The 21,151-nt window shown below is 44.6% G+C and overlaps 1 protein-coding gene and 1 long non-coding RNA gene across 8 annotated transcripts; one reads left to right on the top strand and one right to left on the bottom strand.

Moving 5' to 3' along the window:
* Positions 1-162: 162 nt before the first annotated feature.
* On the top strand, positions 163-13,923 carry LOC128315553 (uncharacterized). The gene is made up of 3 exons (XR_008298417.1): positions 163-447; positions 10,710-10,830; positions 11,348-13,923. It is a non-coding gene; the product is annotated as an uncharacterized LOC128315553 (long non-coding RNA).
* On the bottom strand, positions 3,473-20,234 carry ZBTB24 (zinc finger and BTB domain containing 24). 7 transcript variants are annotated; one of them, XM_015065345.3, is made up of 8 exons: positions 20,096-20,224; positions 19,609-19,790; positions 18,453-19,423; positions 15,258-15,425; positions 14,694-14,777; positions 13,919-14,002; positions 10,213-10,294; positions 3,473-9,104 (listed from the first exon to the last, which is right to left on the bottom strand). In XM_015065345.3, exons 3-8 carry the CDS (start codon positions 19,393-19,395, stop codon positions 8,387-8,389), a joined length of 2,079 nt encoding a protein of 692 aa, XP_014920831.1. In that variant the 5' UTR covers positions 19,396-19,423; positions 19,609-19,790; positions 20,096-20,224; the 3' UTR covers positions 3,473-8,386. The 7 variants fall into 7 exon arrangements, 5 of the variants coding, with proteins under 5 accessions (XP_014920831.1, XP_014920832.1, XP_014920833.1 ...); XM_015065346.3 differs by having other exon boundaries at positions 7,884-9,104; positions 19,609-19,662; positions 20,096-20,234; XM_015065347.3 differs by having other exon boundaries at positions 8,962-9,282.
* Between the last annotated feature and the right edge of the window lie 917 nt (positions 20,235-21,151).

The raw sequence follows: 21,151 nt of genomic DNA, 5'->3' as shown, positions 1-21,151 counted from the left end.
TCCGCTTGGGGGTCGGAGACCCGGGCGGGGCTGGCTGGGACTGAGAAGTTCGGGCAGCCCGACAGCGCACCGCGGCCTCCCTCCCGGTCCCCGCGTCTGCAGAGCTAGCCGTTCCCGGGCAGGCGAGGCCACCCACCCTTGAGCGGTACCAACTCTTTGAGCGGTACCAACTCTTCGAGCGGCTTCTGAGCGCCGGGCGGATAGGGCGCTAGGGCTGGGCAAGAAGTTTGCAGAAGCTGGCGGGTCCGTAGGTGGCGCCGGAACGTCTGTGCTCTCTTCACCTCTCCTACCAGGAGAGCCATGGCCCGGGCGCCCCACGATGGATCCAGGCTTAGGGTCCGCCACGCCCTGCGACAAGTCTGTCCCAAGACCCGGGCTGAGGACAAGGGGCACGGATTGAAGTCCGGGGAACCTGGCAGTCTGCAGCTTCAACAAGCGGCTTGAGAAGTGAGAGGGCAAGAGGGTCTTGGTGGGGGGTGGGGGTGTCGTTAGACCACTACTAAAGGGGAAAAGGAGGGGTGTGTGGGAGAGAGGCTAGATCCCCAGTGTTAAAAGCAGGCTTTGGAGTGAGGACCTGCAGAACTGTCAATGCTGAAAAGGGCTTGAGAGTCCTTTGGGATCAACTTCCTCATATTCCTGATAAGGAAAACAGGGCTGAATGTGAAGGCACCCGCGGTCATTCAACGAATTAAATATACATCAATTCTCATTTATTGAGCAGCTACTATGGGTATAACCATAATTTCAGTGATCAAAACAGTCCCATTTTACTGGAAAAGAGACTGAGGGTCACAGAGATTCTTTGTCCTGCAACATGTGACACAGCAAGTGACAGAGCTAGTATGGGGCCCAGGTGTGTTTGGGCTCCACCACACCAGTGTGGATGCAACGTGACAGATGAAAGCCTGGCATCATACGAAGCTGTTTCTTGTTTAGAGGAAATGACAAGGTTATGTGAGAAATACTCACAAAACAGAGGAATAAAAGGGAGGGTCCCTCTCCTTGAGATCCAGGGACCAGAAAGAGCTGGGTGCCCTGTGGTTCTCCCTCTTTATTCTCTCTTTGCTTTCCTCTGGAAACCCTCAGAGACCCAGTAAGACCTGAACACTCACTGCTCCCAGCTCTAGCTAAGAGGCAGGCAAGGGAAGGGAGGCAAGGGGAAATGCCTGCTCTCTGCCAGAAGAGGCAGGGAATTCAGCCAGGTCACACTCAGGAAACTAGGGCAGCCTCCCAGCCGGGCCCTTCCTAGCTCTTGAGTATGACTCGTTATTTGGCTTGAAATGAATGTGCCAAAAATTAGACACACCCATATTTAAATACACAGTGTAAAAAGTATTCTTAAGTCCACTATAAATGGGTTACCAGGCTTTTAGAACCGTCCCATGTCCCTTTTATTAGCAGATGGTAAAAAACTGGTCGCTCCAACTTAGTGTATTTGCAAAGGCCCTACAGGATCTAGCCCTTAATTCAGTGACTTTGCTGTTGCAGCCAGAAAGGATTATGTGGCCCTCTGAATGATAAATGGTAAAATTTGTCTTTAAAAGATCACAGAACAATAATGACTCCAATGCTGAAAATCTGCTGACTCGGAGTTTCACTTTCTGCTAATTAAAGATACACACTGGAGCATAAAGCAGTGGGTAATATACTTACTGATCTGTAATCCAGAAGCTCTGGTCAGATTCCAGCTTTGCTTCACCAGCTTAGTGTGACCTTGAAAAAGTCACCAACCACCATGCTTCAGCCTTATCATTTCTAAATGAAGGCAGTTTAATTACTCAACCTCCTCGGCTCATTTCAATTCTAAAATGTTGGTGACCCTAAGGAATGTACAGAGACTAGAAGGCCCAGACTCCAAGCCATGAAGACAGGATCTCTTTCCTCTAATCCGTATCATGTTCTGTGTCCCAGCAGTGCCTTCCCTCACACTGTAGGTGACGTATCTCAGGCACCTTGTAATATGACCTTGTACCTATAGGTCTGTGAGGTCACACAACACACCCATGGTCCTGGGCCGGGAGCTATGGCTGCAGTGTGACAGGCAGACACATTTCCTGATAATAAACATAATTATGAACTGGGTGCAAAGTGTAGAGTGCTGTGAACAGATATGACAGGGCGGCTTGACTGAAATTAGAGAGTCAGGGAAGGTCTCCCTGAGGAAGTGACACACTGAATTCAGACAGCTGAGCAGACATCACAGTAGGTGCAGAAACCTTTCAAGGCCTGAGAAACCACCCACCTCCAGCTTTTAAGGCAGGAAATTGGTGAATGTGGGGAACAGCAAGGGAGACAGTGGCTAGAAGTGAGAATGGGGAAGAGGCCCAAGAGGAAGCTGCATCTCAGATTTTATTCTGAGTGCAGTGGGAAACTGCAGAAGGATTTGAAGCAGAGACATGATCATATTTGCCTTAATAACACAATATCCATTCATTGACCGAGACGCTGCTAAAGGCACAATGGTAAGCCCAAATAGATCACCACCACTTCCAGTGGAGAAAGCGGCAGAGGGGGAGGAGCAGAAAGGGTCAGTTAGGCCTTGGCAGGAACCCAGGCAAGAGGATGTGACGGTACAACAGGGGGGATGGGAGCAGTGGATGGATTCAAAACCGTCTGAGGCAAAACTGACTTATGTGGGGATGGCTGGGGCATATAGCAGGAGACGAGGGCCCTGTCAGGAATGGCTTCCGGCTTTCTCTCTCAGCTGACAAGAGTGACTGAACCGCATATTTGGGTCCCTCATTCATTTCTACTCTTCCTTGCAAACTTGATTCCTCTATATGCTGCTTTCTCTTCTGGTACGGTCTCCAGAGGTGAAAACATGCTGATTTTATACACCAAGATAACACAGGGGACAAAGGTTAAAAATACAAACAGGCTCAGGATTAAGTATTTTCCTGTGTTTTTGTTAATGAGCACTTTTATACTTCAAACACTAAGATTATAGATAAAACTTGTCCAGAAGCCATTTAATCATGAGAGGGAGATTTAAAAAATGTGGAGTTTTAACTCCAGTTTAGCCTAAGAGAAGCTTCAGTTTAACCCTGCATCCAACAAGGATAAAAGTAACATGAACTAAAACCAAAAGTCAAACTATTCTTTAGGAGTATCTTCAAATCTGTATTTTAAATGATCCAATGGACATGAAGATATTAATCTATGGATACTAAAATTCAAAATAAATGATAAATCCATACTCTGAGACCAACAAAGTTAGTTCCCTGACTTGACCCTGGCTCCGATTTTTCCCTTTCTTTCAGATGTTAAAAAACAAAAAAAAAAAAAGGCTATGATCTCTTGCTAATGTTACCTAAAATGTGTTCAAGTTCCTACATTTTGTGTTGAAAGTATGATTGACCTTTAGTTTAAAAGCTCTCTGTGTGGTACCTTTCACGTGAGAATGATTCTAAATATAGTGTGTGTATGTGTATATACATGTACATACTTAGTATGTGTATGTATATATTATGTATATATATTATAGCCAACAAAAGTGTTTGTTGCTTAATTACATGCAAAAAATTTGAAAGTTACATCATCTATCACAGTGACATTCCTGTTTCTTTTAGAGGTCATTCTTTGACACCTGATGTTTACAAAAGGCAAGGGGAATTTTTAGAGGTCACTCCAAGCCTGCTGTTTACAAAAGTGAAACCAAGAGTTTTCTTTCAATGTTTAAGAATTTAGGCTTATTTTAGGAGCCCCTGGGTGGCTCAGTCAGTTAAACGTCTGACTCTTAATTTTGGCTCAGGTCATGATCTCATGAGACTGAGCCCTATGTTGGCTCTGTGCTGACAGTGCAGAGCCTGCTTGGGATTCCCTCTCCCCCATTTTCTGTCCCTCCCCCACTTGTGTGCGTGTGGTCTCTCAAAATAAGTAAACATTAAAAAAAATTGTCTTAATTTAGTCTGAAAAGTGAGGGTGATAACTCACCTCAATACTTAACAAATAAGGGTAGCAAAAAGTCAAACAAGTCCGCCCTACACATAAACTATCCTTAGTCAGGAGTTCGAAAAAAGGGCTCACGGAGGCTCATGTTAGTTAAGACATTTTCACATCAGCAGTAACTTTCATGGACTTGGTAAATTTCTATTAAGTTTTTAAACCAATAGTGGTAAAATACTAATATAAGTATTAATGTGGCAGTCGTTTCTATAGGAGAAAGACTATACACCTTTTACAATTATTGTTTTATGTAAAACGTCTGATCGTGCTAAAATGTCAGACACAGATCAATTTTTATAAGTTCTACACCCATCCTGGGGCTTGACCTCATAGACCCCAAGATCGGGAGTCGTATGCTCTATCGACTGAGCCTGCCAGGGGCCCCAGATCTCAATTTTAGCCAAAAACCTTCCATTACATCAAGCAGATCGTACGTGAAGAGAAATTCAGCTTCAGTTTCAAGACTGGTGATAGTTAAGCCCATCTGGTGGAAGCAGCGTAGTGCTGTGCAGCAGTTCTGGCTTTGCCAATTACTGTGTGACCATGGGCAATGGACTTCATCTATTAGGGCCTCTATGTTCTCATCTGTAAAATAGGCATAGTAATATTACTTAGCTCATACAAATGTCATGAAGATTAAGTAAAATAGGAATGTTGCTTCAGATAGGCTATAGGTGCATCCCAGACACTGCTCATTCCAGGTGCCAATTATTTTGGGCTGAATTGTGTCCCCCCCACCAAATTCACGTGGATGGCCTAACCCCCAGTACCTCAGAATGTGACTGTGTGGGAATAGGGCCTTTAATGAGGTAACTAAGTGAAAATGTGGTCATTAGGATTAGGGTGGGCTCTAATCCAACACTGACTGGTGTCCTTGTAAGATTAGGACAAAACACACAGAGGGAAGACCATGCAAAGACAGGGAGGAAAAGATAGTCAGGAGGCCTCAGAAGAAACCAACCCTGCCCACACCTTGATCTTGGACTTTTAGCCTCCAGAACTGAGAAAATAGATCTCTGTTGCTTTAAGCACCCAGTCCGTAGTATTTGTTATGGCAGCCCCAGCAAGCAAATATGCCAGTCCTGGCCCGAGGGCACTGGAGTCCCCGAATTGCAGGGTGCTGCATAAATCCTACTTTGTGAGCCACGACACAAAAGAACGTTGAGGAGCACCAAGGTACAGACCTAAGACACTTGGCTTCAGTCCTGGCCTATAGTATAAAGACTCAATATGTGGCAGATATTATTATCCAATTCATGAAAACCTAGATGTAAGCATCTATAACGGGAATATCACTATATTCTTCAGCATTACGTGACTGGTTGCTCACAGTTCCTAAACACAGGGAACTGACTGCAGAAAACAGTAGAGGTAGAAAAATGTTCAAGAAGCAGACGCAAGCACATGTGTAAATAACTGATTTTGATGGCGGGAGCTCGAGTCTTCCCAAAGCTAGCCCTCTAACTCAGAGAAAACCAGAGACTCACTTTTGAAAGCGATAAGGTGCATCTCAGTAACCCAAAGCATAATGTTCTACTTCCTAAGAAGTACATTTTGTATTTCCACACTTATTAAAACAATTTTAAAAACTGTACAGGTTTAATACAAAATAAGTTGTGAAACACTGAGCCAAAAATCTCTCAAACATGTAAGAGACATTTTTACGTGCATGACATTTCCTTTGGATACAGAGTCACTGAACTTTAGAATTTGGGATTTCAGAGGGCAGAAGGTGTTTTGGGGACACAAAAGAGAAGCTAGATTTATAAAGCTATCATTTTCTCCTTTCCCTTTGACAGACAGGCAAATAAACCAGAACTCTTCCGGAAGATATTTTTATGGCTGAAACTGGCTCTCAAGGTAGAAGCAGGTAGGCCTGTGCCATGCAGAACAGGAGCCACCAGCCACACGTGGCTGTCAAGAACTTGTATTATGGCAGGGCGCCTGGGTGGCTCAGTTGGTTAAGCGTCCGACTTCGTTCAGGTCATGATCTTACAGTTTGGGAGTTTGAGCCCCACGTCGGGCTCTGTGCTGACAGCTGGGAGCCCGGAGCCTGCTTCAGATTCTGTGTCCCCCTCTCTCTCTCTGCCCCTTACCTGCTCACACTCTGTCTCTGTCTCTCAAAAATAAAGATTAAAAAAAAAAAAACTTGTAATATGGCTAGTGTGACTAAGGAACTGGTGGTGGGATTTTTGTTCTTTTTTTAGTCATCTCTAATTCCTAGTGTGGGGCCTGAACTCATGACCCCTGAGATCAAGAGTCGTATGCTCTTCTGACTGAGCCAGCCAGGCACCCCAGATTTTAATATAAATTTAACTGATAATCATTTCAGTTATTGAAAAAAAATTCAGTGTGCAACTACTTGTATGTCATTCTAGGTTTTCAACTGTAAATTGCATGAATTCTAAATACAGGTCAAGTATGTCCAAAGAATATTAGCATTCAAATTGAGTGTATACTAGATTTTGAAGACTTAGTATGCAAAAAAGAATTAAAAAATATTAATACGTTTTTATACTGATTACAGGTTGAAATATTTGGAAAATGTGGTATTAAATAATTTTACTCAAATCAATTTTCATCTTTTTGTTTTTAACGTGGCTACTAGAAAATTTTAAATTACATGAGGCCCACATTGTATTTCTCCTAGTGCAGAGGTAGACTGTCGTAAAGCTAGTTAAACTGACTTATGTGACCGTATTTCCTGAATAAATTCTCTAGCTCTCCAGAGTGAGTAGCTAAAAATTCATTTATATTAATATTCTGTATCTCAAGAAACTGTGGGCCAGTAAGCTTTGAAAAACTGGCAAAAACTTTGCATTTTAAGAGTAAGATTGAAGTAGTTTAAATGACTTAAGAATTTGAAATAATATTTAGGTCATAACTGTATTTGTAAAAATTACTATCTTGGCTCTAGTCAGGCCTGACTTGAACATTACTCGATTGATATACATAAGATATATATCATTTTCAAAATTTTGTGAATTATATATACTAAAATATAGTTTGGCAAATATGTTTAAAAAAAAAAAAAAGCTTTTATCTTCTCTCAAACCTGAAAAATTCCATTATTTTAACCTCCAAAAAAACGTTCTTGACTCAGGTGGAAATCAAACAAAGATGTCTACAGAGAGAAAATAAGTAAATGATGTAATGATCCTGTTCATTTTAAGGTAGATTACCCGTACGCTCCACCAGCATTATGTTAACTTAGACTAGTACCCATTTTCTTCTCTCCAAAATCTGCTATCAGTTTACTTAAGAGAAAGCAATCAAAGTCTCCAATAAAGTACACTGGGCTTGAAAACCTAACCCAAACATAACTTCAACTTTTGACAATTATTTAAAAGTGTACAATTACAGATTGGCTACTATGGTTTGGAGGCTCAAATTATTTTTAAAAGTAGAAGATATTTACTTTTTAAAATGATGTGTCCATTTTATGAGATTTAACCTACTTTGCAATAAAAATAGATTATAAGGTCCCATCTTCAGAAAGTTATCAGACATAATACACAGATCATTTTCAGGATCAATTAGAATTCAGGAGAGTATATTTGATACTTAAAATACACTGAATAAAATTTTATATTCCAGGATAACTGACAGCTTTAACTTCATCAGAAAGAACAATTATCACTGCTGACAAAAATTTGTAATTTATGGGTTGAATGTCTTGATCCGTTTCACTCTTTAATTAGACTTTTAAATTAAATTTTTCAATAACCTTCTTTTAAAAAAGTATGTAAATCCCCTCAAAAATATGTAAGTCCATGTTTCTCAGAAAAATTGAGTTCACAATTTTTAAAATAATCCTGTACTTTCTGGTTTTCTTGTTATATTCATTTTGATTTAAAATAGACTTAGTTTATATGTCTCTGAATCTACCTCAAACCTGACACGAAGAGCCCACCGTACCACAGAGATTAAATGTTGAGTTACTCTGTTTTAGGGGATTAGAAAGTATTAAAAGGACAGATTCTCCAAAGTTGTTATCTGTATTCAGCCCTGACTTGTCTTATAGAAGCAACCGGTTGCCCAAGAGAAATAAAGATGAAACCACTCTACCCAATTCAACCAACATATGACTTCCTTTTTTCTAAAAAATATAAATGGAAAGGTCACAAGGCCATAAGCTGTGGCCATGGACATTCAAGACTTAGAGAAGTCTAAATCAATGCCCCCAAATAAAAATCATCCAAGACCTTAAGAGATTTGGATGAAAATGAAAACCATTCATCAATAATGAATGCTAAATCCAAATCTGGACTACATACAAGATACGATACACACGTCTTGTTGCCTGGATGGAAAGCATCAGAACTAGCAGCTAGCCATCACACCTCTGGAAAGACTTGTGAGTGTTTCAGAAAGCCTGCCTTCCGGCACAGTTACAGCTGGCTCACTGGGAGGAGACCAATCGATCACACGCGTTTACAGGTCAGCTCTGCTCCTGGCTAAGTGGTGGGGGTGGGGGCACATGGTGGGTGGGTGTCGGGGGAGCAGGCTCCGTCAGCTGCAGGTGTTGAGCCGGATCTGAAGCACTTGCTAAATGGAGCTCCCCTGTTTGCTCTTGATGGGCGTGAAGATGTTCCAGGGTTTCCTTGGAGAGTGTGATTACATGCACTGGCTCGGTCTGTGCGGGTTCCATCTGGCTTTCAATCATATTGAGGCTCTGAATGTGTTCTGTTTGCTCCTGTTGGGCTGAAAGAATTAAATTCTGCAGTTGTTCTGGCTGCTGCGTGAGCAGGGTGAGATTAGTGGCCTGGTCCGAGGTCATGTTCTGAGAACTCTCTGCTGTGACAATGCTGATTCCTTGGCTAGGACCAGGCATGAAATTGATGTTATGTACAGAATTGGTTACAAGAAGCTGAATTTCTTGCTCTCCAGATGCAGACAGTTGATAGGGCTGCAGCTGAAGAATATTCCTGACCTCTTCAGTGTTATTATTGCCAGAAACGCTGCTGGCATCTGATGCAGGTTTCTCTTTGCTATGGATTTTCAAGTGAGCCTTCAAGTTGTCTAAGCGAGCAAACTGTAAGTTACACTCGGGGCAGGAGAAGGGCTTTTTGCCTGTGTGCAGAATGCAGTGTCTCCTCTTGGCACTGGAGTCAGAGAAGGATTTGCCACATATGCCACAGGAGTATGGCTTTTCTCCTCTATAAGAAAATACACGTTTTATCTTAAAAACAGATTTGCTACTTCCTGATTATTTAGGGAGAAGAAGTCAAGAATAGAGGAAAAATTAACTTGACTGGGAGTCATAAGTCATGGGTTCTTCTACTAACTTAAGGAGTCACAGCAAGTCCCAACTTTCATGGGTTTTAGTTTCTAATCCTAAAAGAAAAAGAAAAGGCGGGGATGGTATCTGAGTAAGGGTGGTGGATGGGGCTGGGCTAGATGTGATAAAATTTTATGATTCCATAGTCTATATTTCAGATAAGAAAGCAAATATTTATATATCACACAGAAAGTTCCTTTTTGGTTTTAGTTCTCATTGCAAACTTTATTTCTTTTTTAAAGATTTTAATTTTAAGTAATTTTCACACTCTATGTGGGGCTTGAACTCACGACCCCAAGATCAAGAGTCGCGTGCTACACCGACTGAGCAAACCAGGCACCCCCTCATTGCCAACTTTCGGACTCTTGTAGCCAATTAAGTATATATGATGGACTTCAATATTAAAAACTTGAGTAACCCTTAATTATTTGCCTTAGAAGGACTATTAAATTGGGGCGCCTGGGTGGCTCAGTCGGTTAAGCGTCCTACTTCGGCTCAGGTCATGATCTCAAGGTTCCCAGGCTCTGTGATGACAGCTGAGAGCCTGGTGCCCACTTCGGATCCTGTGTCTCCTTCTCCCTGTGCCCCTCACCCACTCGTACTCTCTCTCTCTCTCGAAAATAAACATATTTAAAAAAAAGTATTAAATCAAATCTAGAAGCTATGTGAACAAAAACATTTATTCGGAAACATTAAATTTAATATTTATTTTTGACTGAAGAACTTAAGCTTTGGATCAGTCCCCAGCCCAAAAATAAAAATTCAAGAAATGAAATCAATCATGTAAACTTTTGCTGGCCAGAGCCAGTTTTCCTGATTTTGCTTAAGTGGGGAACTGCTTTATTGAAAAGATAACTGTAAACTACACAAAAACTTCTACCCGTGTAATAATTAGGGAAAAGGACTATATAGGTAACATGTCACCCAACTGAATGCCAGGGTTGAATGAGGACTCCCATATGAGAAAAATACCTGCAAATCTTTACCTGTGGATTCTGATATGGGTCTGAAGAGAACTCTTTGCTGTGAAAGATTTGCCACAGATTTCACAAGTAAATGGCTTCTCACCTAAGAAAGGGAAAACATTTAGAAATACACATCCAACATAAAGGAAAAAGGAATAATCACCCCACAGTTCACAGTATAAAAAACAAAAAGGGACAGCACTTGACTCCTCAGTGAGTACAAATGAATTAAGCCCTTTCCAAGCACCTGCTGTGTACCCAAGCACTGAGTGCTAAGTACCAAGAGGATGCAGAGAAAGTGTAAGATATGGTTCCTTCCCTTACAAAGGGAAACAAGGAGATACGTGATTATATGCAGGAAACAAAAGGACACACACCATTTACTCCTGTAGGTCCACCCTGAGATAACGCACAACTGTCACACTTTCCTGCTCGGTGAGGTAGCCCTCCTGACACCTCCCCAAGGAGGAGTCACTAGGGTGACTCATGTATTATTGACATTTCTATCTACCTTCCAGTGTATTCAGAATCTGACTACCTGTAACACCTCCACTGCCACCCCTGGTCCAGGCCCACCACTGTCTCTGCGGCAGCCTCACAGGTCTCCCCACTTCTGCTCTAGCTTCCCTGCTGCCCACAGTAAGTGCTGCGACCACGGTGACCTTGCAGGCAGTCAGATCATTTCACACTTCTGCTGCAAACACTCCAAAGGCTCCCTGCTCCCATCCAGAGATAAAAGCCAAAGACCCAAGCCTACGAGGCATCGGCATCACAGATCTGTCCGCCCATACCAGTCCTCGCTCTAAACTTTTCTGACCTCACCGGGCACTCCCCCTTTGCTCGCTGCTCAGCATCCCGGACACGCTGGAGAGTCACTGGACACCACACCCTGAGTGAGTGGGCTCCATAGGGGACTCCTGCTCCCACCAGTCATCCCCCAGCACAGCTCCCCTCGGGGACTCCCTCGCCCTCTGCACTGCCTTCAAGTCCCTGCTCAAATGTCACTTTACCAGCGAGGAGGCCTCCTCACCACCGAAAGCCCTGTCCCCCACCCCTAATACTCCTTAGTCCCCTTCTCCGAATCCATTTTCTCATGATGCTATCCCCACCTCACACACTGTACTTGTTATTTATCACCTGTCTCCCCCGTTCTTAGGAGAAGAATTTGTGGGCTTGTCTACTCCTAGTACCCCAATGCCTAGAATTGGGCCTGGCACGCTGTTCCAGAAATCCCTGATGGATGAATGAATGAATTTCACAGGATGCAAACGAAGGCCCACACATGACTGCTGCAGACTCCAAGAGGAATTCACAACGCTTCAAAAGCATTCATGCAGTGTTAGCCTGTGTGCTGCACATACTACCGACGGACTGTCCCATCCTCCAGAAACAAAATTAAGTGATCCTAACGCAGGCAAGGGAACTGAGTTTAAAGAAAAGAAAGAACAAAATCCCACTGAAGTAGGTAGCAGCAAGGGATGGGGGCAACCTGGAGTGCAGCCAGGCAGCTTCCCTTCTACAGCATTTACTGGAAGACGCATGCTACACATCTCTTCGAGCTCCATCTGGGCAGAGGACACGGGTGCCAGCTTGGGTGAATCTGCATCTTTGCATGATCAACTCCCACCACTCCAAAGGTGAAAGCCAGGCCACTGCCATTATCTTTCCATAGCTTCTCAAATGAGAGCCAGGGCCCACCCTCGTCCCAGTTTGTTTCCAGATTCCAAGACTGACTACCTGCTTGTCAAGTTCTGTGTGGGAAACGTTAACAATGTTCACATTACCATTTGATGCTATCTGGGTTTATGACATCTCAGAAAGTCTTTCTGTTGACATGTGTTTTAAACAATGGAAATTCTTTCCAGGAACATAGTCCTTCAGAATATATCCGGACTGGACCACCTGGACCACATCCACTGCTACCACACGTTGCAAGCCCCTGATTAGTACAACAGCCTCCTAATGGGTCTCTCCACCCTCGTCTCACCTCACCTCACAGAGAAGCCAGAATGATCCTATTAAAATTCTAAGGCACCTCCTGTCACTGCTCTTGTTAGTCCTCTGGCTCAGAATAAAACCCAGTCTTCACCGTGGCGTCCAACATTCCGAAGCCTGAATGCACACACCAGAATCACCAAGGAAACTTTCACAAATACTTTCAAGGCTCTACCCCAGGTCAGTTCAGTCAGAATCTCTGGGGTTGGGACCAGGCTTTTTCTCTTTTAAAGCTTCTCAGGTGACTGAAGTATGCAGCTATGCCGAGGAACCCTGTGTTATACAAACTCCAGTCACCTCTGCTTTCCACCTACCCGAGCCCTCCTACCTCTACCGCCCTGGCTTAGTCTCAGTCACAACGGCCTCCCGGCATTTCTCTGGCAAGTCGGAAACTCTTGTGTTTCAGGGCTTTGCACCTGCTGTTCCCCCTGCCTGGGATGCTCTTCTCCTGGACAGCGACAATGACTGGCTCACTCCCCATAGCATTCAAAACAAGTTTTTTTTTTTCTTTTAAGCTTATTTATTTAAACAGTCTCTACACCTAACGGGCGTCTTGAACTCATGACCCCGAGATCAAGAGCCGCATGCTCTACTGACTGAGCTGGCCAGGTGTCCCTGCTCCCCAGAGCATTCAGATATCTATCCAAGGTGTCCCCTCATCAGTGAGGCCTTCCCACACAAGTCCCCATGTAAAAGGGCAGCTCACCTTCCCACGTCCTGCCCCCTTACCCAGTATTTAGTTCTTCACAGCACTGACCCCCACCTAACATGTTATATAGTCATTTGTTCTTTGTCTTCCTTGGTCAAATGGTAGCCCCTCAACAGCAGGGGCTCTGGCCACCTCATTCACTGTTGTATCTTCGCAACCTAGGTAGAGCGGTGCCTGGTACCCAGTAATTGTTCTGTAAATATGTGTTAAACGAGCGAATTAAACTTCACAGAACCTGTTCACGATAATATCTATTGAAAGAATGTATAGAGGGACGCCTGGGTGGCTCAGTTGGTTAAGTGTCCAACTTCAGCTCAGGTCATGATCTCGCAGCTTGTGAGTTTAAGCCCCGAATCAGGCTCTGTGCTGAGAGCTCAGAGCCTGGAGCCTGCTTCAGAATCTGTGCCTCCCTATCGCTCTGCCCCTCTCCCACTCACATTTTGTCTCTCTCTCCTTCAAAAATAAATGAATGTTAAAAAAAAAAAATGTATAGAGCTCCATTTTCACAGAATGCCTACCCTATGAGACATTTATTTTAAGAAAACAAGTTAAGGAGAAAAACTTTGTGTTTGAAGAAGAAAATGTCCAAAGCAGCATAAACCAATCTGATATACCTGCCCTGATCAATCCTGCCTCCTCTTTATCCCTGGAACAGATTTTCCTGGAGGTGGTGATGCTTGTGTTATAACCACTGGTACTGGGGCAGGAAATGGGAGACCCCCATGCCTATGCTACCTTTGTGTTTGTTTCATTTTGTTTCCTTTTCTAAAAACAACGATCGCCATCTCCCACGATGAACTACACTAAGACTGAAACACAACCAAACTCAGACTTGTAAACCATCTCTAAGTTGCTGAGCTATTAGAGAAGGGATCTCCCCACAGAATGGTGTGGACAGCCTTCCACCTTGATCTCGTAAAATCACCATCCAATTTATAATAAATGGAGCCTGAGGAGGACTCGACCTCACTCTTCTAAAACCATGAAGTGTACCAGAAAGGAGGGACGAGATGGTAGTTTTACCTGTGTGTGTCCGTAGATGTTTCTTTAGCTGAGACACATCCATGAATTTGCGATGGCAGTGGTTGCATTCCGGTAATGAGTGGCCTTGTCGCAACAATAAAAAAAGTGTCAGTGCATGTATGCGCTCTCTCCCTGCATTTCTTCAGTGATTTGTGTTAAAGCACTTCCCTGAAAAATAATCACTTTAAATATGGTACTTTAATAACACAACAGTAATTTTATTAATTTGGTAACAGTTAATATTTTCCTATGCACCTCAACACACTACTTGGAAGAGCTGGGACTCTTCCAACCTCCCTAAACATAATCTCCTTCTTCCCTTGAAGCACTGGTGTGACTGTGGCCAACTGGTCTCAAATGTCACTCCCAACCCCTCATTTATTTCTTATCACTTGGCAGGAGAGGAAAAAAGACAATGGACAGAGCTAGGTGGGAGAAGGCCTGGACGGACAGCTACGGGGTAAGGATACTTCTGTCTAGGCACCATTAAAAACAGTCAACTGGCACCCTCTTAGGCAAGTGGCACTTCTGAAAGATGCCAATTCTGCTGGGTTTCTGTGTGTGGTACCAAAAGTATAGTACAAAATTTTTAAATATAAATCCCAAGGTAGTGGAGAAGAACACAAGGAAAAGACAACTAATTTAGATCTTTTTAAGATTCTTTCCTTACATGCTAATTTATCTTCCCCAATATGACCCTAGTGTTTCAGAAGTAATTTGTATTTGCTTTTCTCCCCATCAATCCAAATCCAAATTTTCTCTCACTTTACTGTACCTGTGTGAACTCGATAATGGCTCTTTAGTTGTCTTTTCTGGCTAAAATATTTGCCACACTGATCACAGGTGAAAGACTTCTGTCCTGCCAAATAAAAAAATAAAGACACTAAAACACACAAAAACTGGAAAGAACAAGAATGTTCACTTATAAAGTAAGTAACACAGTGGGCCCAGGTCCCCATTTTCTATGAATGATTTGGGTTTGCCTACAAACCCAAATGCCTTCAGAGTCCACCAGAGTAACATAAACGTGCAAAGGTATGTAAGGCAGTAGGGAGTGGTGGAGACTGGGGTAAAGGTGGACCGCTCAAGTTTCCCCCCAAATCACCAAATTCTTAAACAAATGTCTGCACATTGAGCTCCCGAGAGCCAGTTTATAAGCCCTAGTTTTAAGACTCAATGCTGTGCAGAATTCTAACCTACAGTCTGGTAAAGGCACAATTCTGCCGTTCAATGACACCAGGTGGGAAGTGACACCAGGCTGAGAAAAGCCCCTTTTGATCGCGGGTAGCGCCCACCCCAGAACCCGGTGGCAGGTGGCCCCTGGTGCTTCCCCAGCTACCTGAATGCAGACTCATGTGCTCCAGCAGGGAGTGCTTGGTGGTGAGAGCCTTGCTGCACACCGTGCAGGTGTAGGGTCGTTCGCCAGTGTGCATCCGGGTGTGGACCTGCAGGGAGTGCTTCTGGGCAAAGCCTTTTCCACACTCATTACATTTGAAAGGCCGCTCCCCTGGAGTTAAGAGCCCCAGAAACACAGTGTAAGCAAGAATATGCACATCTTTCTGTTTCCTACTAAATTAAAATGACAATAAAGGGATTTCTCTTCATAGCATACATCCACAAGGCCCAGCACTGGAGAGAAAACAGCAGCAATAAAATCTGGCAAGCTGGAACAGATGAATCTGATGCCAGCAGTGAGAAGGGCTGAGACAGAACCTAAGACACAGCCTTCACAATGCTCAGGAATTGGCAGCCCCTGTTACCTCTGAAGATGGGGGTGGAGATCAATGACAGTCTGTTTCGAAGGTAGTTAGACCCCCCAGAAGACTGGCCAGCTCCCCAACAAGGCCAGAGACTGTTCTCTGAAGAGGGTAAAACAGTCTCTGTACTGTGGGTCTCCAGGCACAGTGGAAGGGGACTGTCCCAGGGACAGCAAGTCCAAGTTTACTTTTGAAGTGATGAGACTATAACCGGCCTTCTTCCCTGCTCCTGCTCTAGACACTGGCGGGCAGCCTGGGAGGGTGGACTGTTTTCTTCTGGAATGTGGCAGGCCGGGGTAGGGGGGCTGCAGATGCCAGATGTCAGTGAGGAGGTCGGGTGCAGCCACACCACCCCCAGTGAGGCCGTCGTCTACAGGCCCTCTCCATACCCATGGGAACTTTCAGTCAACCATTCCAACATAAGATTAAATATGATTTTTAATTAATTAATTTTATTTATTTATTTTTGAGAGAGAGAGACAGAGACTGCCAGCAGAGGAGGGGCAGAGAGAGGGGGACGGGGAGAGAGAGAATCCCAAGCAGGCTCCACACTGTCAGTGCAGAGCCTGACTTGGGGGCTCAAACTCATGAACTATGAGATCGCGACCTAAGCCGAAACCAAGGGTCGGATGCTTAACCGACTGAGCCACCCACGCACCCCAAATATGATTTTTAAAAAACCACCATTCAAGGAAGGCTTTTAGTAGTTGAAACAGATACCAAAACAGGTAAGAAAAAAAAAAGCAATTTGCAAAAAACAGAAGCTGCCCAAGGGGAAGAAAACATTAAAAACTAACAAAGAAGAGACTGCTGTTATTAACGTGCTCACCATGAACCAAAAAGAGGATTCACAATAATTTTTAAAAAAGGGGCGCCTGGGTGGCTCAGTCGGTTAAAAATCCGACCTCGGCTCAGGTCATGATCTCGCAGTTCACGGGTTCGAGCCCAGCACTGGGCTCTGTGCTGACAGCTGGGAGCCTGGAGCCTGCTATGGATTCTGTGTCTCCCTCTCTCTCTGCCCCTCCCTCGCTAGCACTGTCTCTCTCTCAAAAATAAACAAACGTTAAAAAAAATTTTTTTTTAAAAGAATCTAGAGAATAAAAAAGGGCTTCTAGAGGTAAAACAGTGAGAGCAGAAATAAATCTTTAAGTGTTGAAAGATAAAGGGGAAAGTAGAAAGTAGAGCCAATAGTGATGGGAAATAGGAGATAAGGACATGGGAGGATGGGTCTGGAGGTTCAACATCCAGATAGCAGGGAGTTCCAGAAAAGAGAGAGCATAGAAAACCGACAGAAGAAATCATCCCTGAGATACTTCCCAAAAATTTTCTGGAACTGAAAGACAGAGTTTCCAACCCGTGTGGATCTGCTATTAGCCACCAAAATGGATGAAAACAGACCCACACTAAAGTGATTCACTGCAAAATTTGAGAACACTGGGTGCAAGAGGGGACATACTACATGCTGTTTTCCTTAACAGATCTTACAGAACTACTTAACTATTTAAACCATACTGTTACAGTTCAACAAATATTTCCCAAATGTCTACTTTGTTTAAAGAACCAGAATTCAAAGTTGTCAATCTATCCTTCGAACCAAGGCTCCAATTAAATCAGAAGCTCTGGGGCTGGTGCCCAGTTGCTGGTAGTTTTAGAAGCTCCCTAGGTGATTCTAATGTGTGGCCAGGGAGCACCTGGGTGCCTCAGCTGGTTAAGCGTCCAACTTTGGCCTAGGTCAGGATCTTGCCGTTCCAGAGTTCGAGCCCCGCATAGGGCTCTGTGCTGACCAACTCAGAGCCTGGAACCTGTTTCAGATTCTGTCTCCATCTCTCTCTGCCCCTCCCCCACTCACATTTTGTGTGTGTGTGTGTGTGTGTGTGTGTGTGTGTGTGTGTGTGTGTCTCTCTCTCTCTCTCTCAAAAATAAACATTAAAAAAAAAAAAGTTTAATGTGTGGCCGGGGTGAGAACCATGGGGCTAGATGCTGCTGGGTCAGATGACAGCAAGCTGAGGGATGAGAGGAGACTTAACTACTAGTCCCTATACTTAAGCTTACAATTAGGTTTAGGGGTTATTTAACTGGTAACTACAGCCCGACCCAAAAGAAAGTTAAGTGTGTAAGAGAGGACTCAAAGGAGGAAGGGATTTCTGCCAGGGCTGCACTGTCCAATATGGTACCATTTAAATTAACTAAAAAATTCAGTTCCTCAGTCACACTCACTACACATCAAAATCACATGTAGCTAGTGGCCACCATATTGGACAATGCAAATACAGAACGTTTTTTCCATCCTCACAAAAGGGTCTATTGGCCAGAGCTCGGTTAGAGGGACCAAACAGGAGAAGACATTCACAGCTAGACGGCTGAGTGAGAAAGCTGTCCAGACAGACCTGGGTAAAAGCACAGCTGTGGTCAAGATGAAAAATGTTCAAGACTCAGAAAGAAGAATAAATCTGGCTAGAGTGTGATACCTGGGCATGAAAGCCTTGAACCAACAACTCTAAGAGCAGGGTTCTACAATCAGGCTACCTGGGTTCAAATCCCAGCTCTGTCTCTACATGGATGACCTGGGCCAGTTATTTCTAGGACTCGGTCTCTTCATCTGTACCATGGGGATAACATTCCCTACCTCATAGGACTGTCGTGAGAATTAAATGCAGTAACATGTATAAATGCCTTATTATAATGCCCATCACATAGAAGTTGCACAATAAATGAAAGCTGTCATTATCATCATTACTCCCAAACACATTCCAGCAAGCTGCGAAAAGTATAATTACCCGTGTGGCTCCTCTGGTGGATTGCCAAAAAGTGATTGTACTTAAACACTTTGCCACAGTCCTTACAACAGGCCTCAGGGCCACCAGGGCGCTTTCTCCTTCCACAGACCCTTCTGGCTGAACTCTGGTCATCTTCGTCCCCAACAAGTTTGTAATCTTTAAGTTTGACGGACCTCCGAATCCTCCGCTTGCTGTACCGACTCTGGCTGTCCTGCCCGTCCTGGGTCTTGGGATCACAATTCTCATCTTTTTCAGCAGGCACTTCCTCCCCTCTCCCTGGCTCACAATCTTCTGTGTCTTTTGCTGGAATCTGTTCATTCAGTATACCGCTGTCTCCCTCTTTTACCACAAAGTTATGTCTATTTTGAACCGAATTGTTTACTCTCAGCTGTATTTCTTCCTCTGCAGGCAGCTGTGATTTCCCCTCCTGCAAACTGTTGACTTTTCTTGGCCTTCCCCGTTTCCGCTTTGGAGGATCATTTTTCTTATTAGAAATAACAACCACTGGGGCACCAGCAGTGCTCAAAGTCGTTGGCTTTGGGGAGCTATGATTATTTTGGAAATCCGTGTAAGCCTTTACCAGGTCATAGACTTTTAAGAACTGAGCGGTAGCCAGGACCTGTTCCGTACTCTTCTCACTGGCCTGGAGACAGCCCGTGTAGATAAATTCCAGCAGCATACCAAACGTGTCAGCAACCATGCCTTCCAGCATATAAATGGACTGACCAATCTCCCCCTCTTCAGCAAACATCATGGAGAAGTATTCACTACTGGCAGCAAGTAAGGCTTTGTGAGCCCGGAAATGCACATTCTCCACGATTAAAGTGATGTCACAGAGAAAGCCTTTCTTCCGCTGATCCTCAAAACTGGCCAGAACAGTGTCACTGTGAGTGTCTGAGTGTACAACAAGCTGCCCAGAAGGCTCTGATGATGTTTCTGCCATTTTCTTTAGAAGCCAAGAAGCATAAAGCCTGAAATAAGAAAATAATGATTAAAAACGAGGAAGCATCATCTCACAAAGTTAATCCTAGCCCAAACAAACCTAGTATTCACTTCACATGGTTATCTGAATTTTACCATTTGCCACTTGCAGAAGGTGATTTAAAAAACAAAAAACAAAAAACTTAGGTTGGGATTGTCATTCTTGTACTGTTACCTAGTTGGGTGAGTCTCCAAGATGCCTGTTGCCTCTCAGGGCCTGTTTTCTCCTCTGTAAAATGAAGGAACGGGAATCAACCATCTCTAAAGTCCTTCCCCAGCACCAACTTTCCATAGCTGCGCACACAATCAGAATGGGAACCACAGCGTCTCGATTTCACGCATTATTAAACACTTCGTCTGTGAAAACATATAAAAGGGGCCAAGAAAATGTACGAAATGAATTTGGGGGTAGCTGCAATGAAATAATAACCTAAGGCTCATCGGGCCTCGCTTCGGAAGCATAACACGATCGCCCAGGCTGTCCCCAGACAGCGCACGAAGGGGCGGGCGGACGATTCCCCGGAGACCCGGGCCCGCGGAGCGGTGAGCGGGACGCGGGGGAGGCCTCCCACTCCCGGCCCGGGCCCCTCAGGCGGGGCAGGGGAGCATACGGCTGGGCAGCACTCACCACGGCCCGGGACCGCGGGCTCGGGAAGACCTACCTGTCGGGGCGCCCGGCGGGGTCCTGATCGCGGCCGTCCCACCTGGCGGCCTGGATGGCGCACCCGTGCCAAGGCCACCCAGGCCCCCTACTCCGCAGAATCCGCCGCCGGGGTACCTGCGTCGTCCGGACTTCTGTCCCTGCGCCGCCGCCGCCAACCCGGAAGCGCCGGCGCCGGGAGCCTGCGCGCGGACGCCGGACCACGTGGCCCGCGGAGGCGCCCGGGGCGGGGCTGCACCGCCCAGAGATCCCGGGCGGGTCCTGCGTTTGCGGTGAGTTGGGAGCGGAGGATGGGGCGTGGCGTTGTCATTTGGCAATTGAGGAAGTTTTATGTCATATTAGATATATCTCACCGACAGCTTAATCAGTTTTGTTTCTTCCCAGATGCCGAAGCTTGCGTTAAGGTCTCCAATACGTGAGGAGTGAATGAAATCGCCTTTACATTCAGTACCATTACCATCATTGTCATCATGTAATGCTAGTAGAATAATCATTATTATGTGCCTCTTAATTATTTTTCACATCTGTCTTTTCCTTTTCCATCCCACTTAGAATGCCTAGTCCAAGGGAGTGAAGAGAGGCGCCCTATCTAGTCAGATCTGAATACTGAGTAATCTTGGGCAGATTGCTTATCCTCTCAATCTTGTTTACCTTACCTGTAAAATGGAGATGTTAACACTGGTGTCAGCTAGGTTGGGTAGCTGTGGGGTAAACAAGATTAGGGAGGTAATGGATTTAGTGTCTGGTTTAATTCATATCTATTATGATTAAAATGATCATTATCGCCACTCAGACTTTCATCATCTTTCTTCTATAGACTTTAAGGGCTTCTAACTAGTCTCAGTTGCGTGCTGTTCCCTCCAATACACAGAAGTAGGGAGATCTCATCAAGTACAGATTACACCCAGAGACTGGAGGCATTCCCCTGATTAGAATCCACTGTGGCTCCCATGTACCCTCCTGATAAAGGCCAAGCTTCTTGACACCATCTACAAGCCCCAGCCAAATTCAGTCCCCTCCTACTTCTCTCTCCAACTATTTCAGCATTTTCACTCTC

Source organism: Acinonyx jubatus, chromosome B2, assembly GCF_027475565.1.
Source record: "Acinonyx jubatus isolate Ajub_Pintada_27869175 chromosome B2, VMU_Ajub_asm_v1.0, whole genome shotgun sequence".
NCBI classification, from domain to species: Eukaryota; Metazoa; Chordata; class Mammalia; order Carnivora; family Felidae; genus Acinonyx; species Acinonyx jubatus.
This window is presented reverse-complemented; position numbering and strand designations above follow the sequence as displayed.